General features: G+C 53.2%; 2 protein-coding genes across 2 annotated transcripts; one reads left to right on the forward strand and one right to left on the reverse strand.

Annotated features, from left to right (window-relative positions):
• On the forward strand, window positions 1-657 carry CABS01_13863 (uncharacterized protein; the record flags this gene model as incomplete). Its single annotated transcript, XM_060547205.1, has 1 exon — window positions 1-657. One exon carries the CDS (start codon window positions 1-3, stop codon window positions 655-657), a length of 657 nt encoding a protein of 218 aa, XP_060394548.1.
• A 365-nt stretch (window positions 658-1,022) lies between these two features.
• On the reverse strand, window positions 1,023-1,355 carry CABS01_13864 (uncharacterized protein; the record flags this gene model as incomplete). Its single annotated transcript, XM_060547206.1, has 1 exon — window positions 1,023-1,355. One exon carries the CDS (start codon window positions 1,353-1,355, stop codon window positions 1,023-1,025), a length of 333 nt encoding a protein of 110 aa, XP_060394549.1.

The following is a 1,355-nucleotide window of genomic DNA, read 5'->3' on the forward strand; positions in this document are numbered from 1 at the left end:
ATGCCATCTCAAAGCATCTCTGCCGCAGACCTTCCGGTCGCTCCGGCCATGGAGCGTTCAGGTCGAGCAGCGGAGCGACACGGCCTACCAGATGCCCAGCGTACTGGATACCTCATCCAGCACTATATTGCGGAGCTTGAGTCATACGTTCAAGTACAGCAAATGGTCTCCGGGGAGACCAGCTTGATCATCCAGGCGCTTGCCGCCGTCATCACCAACCTCCACAATATCAAAAGAAAGGCTGTCATCACGGCGAAGGACATCGAACACGTCATTGCCGCGGTCAAAGATGCCATGTCTGCGGCGAATGCCAGATCAAAGGCTGCCGGCGTGAAGGAGGCTGGGGCCAAGGCAAAGATTCGGGCGGAGACCGAGGATGAGGGACGTCGCTGCAAGGGTGCAAGCACCAATATCCCCGCCGCCGCTGCCTTCCTCCATATCGTCGACACCCTCGATATTGCCTACTACGAGTTGGGAAAGGCTCTTCAGGCGTCTCAGCTCCGATCTTACCGCACTTTGGAGAGGGAGAATACCCGGCTTCAATTGAATCTCGCAACTCAGGAAGACACGATTGCTCGTTTGAAGCAAGAAATTGTGGAGCTTAAGGTATGCTTCCTGCCTCAGACTGTCAAGCCTGCGACGCCACTGACTAGATAAAGCAGTCCAAGGACAGTTCGTCTGAGGGGAGTTTGATCAATCTGCTCGACTAGCCATGGAGTCATCCGTTGTGGTGAGACCGGTTGGAAGATAAGGTGGTCTTAGGTTCAGATCCATGTCAGAGAGAGGGGGTGATAAAGAATCATACTTCCAAGGTCCTTTTGAGGGGACGTTCATTATATCCAATGCTGTGGCTTTCAAATTCTTTGTTTCTTCCAACAGTACGTTTGTTTGAACTAGGGCCCGTCGTCAAGATGGACTCGAAGCGCAAGCGCTCCGGGGCCAAATCTCCCTTCAATCCCAAGTTTTTCCGCAGTGTCTTAGTCCACATCAGTGCCCAATTTCTTCGTCTTGCTTCTGAAGTTCTAGCCCTCGTCCGAAATTTTATAGACAGCTTCCCATAACACCTCCAACTCAGTGCTTATAGTCCGAGCAGCAAGAATGGCCAGCGCCGCGTGATTGGGCACCAACTCCGCATCAGAGAATCCAGCTAGGCTGTCATAGATTGAAGTCCTTTCCGCCAAATCGCTGCCGGCAAACGATGTGAAAATACCATCCTCGCAATACAATCCTGTGGAGCCGCGGTACCGCACCGCCGTAAGGTTTCCGCGATTCGGCCAATATCGGTCAGCGGCGTCCTGGCAAAGGTCTAATCGCCAGGACGCGACTGTTGCAGAGGAAAAGAAGGTCCACCACAT

This window comes from Colletotrichum abscissum, assembly GCF_030869225.1.
Source record: "Colletotrichum abscissum strain IMI 504890 chromosome Unknown Scaffold_48.1, whole genome shotgun sequence".
Taxonomy (NCBI): Eukaryota; Fungi; Ascomycota; class Sordariomycetes; order Glomerellales; family Glomerellaceae; genus Colletotrichum; species Colletotrichum abscissum.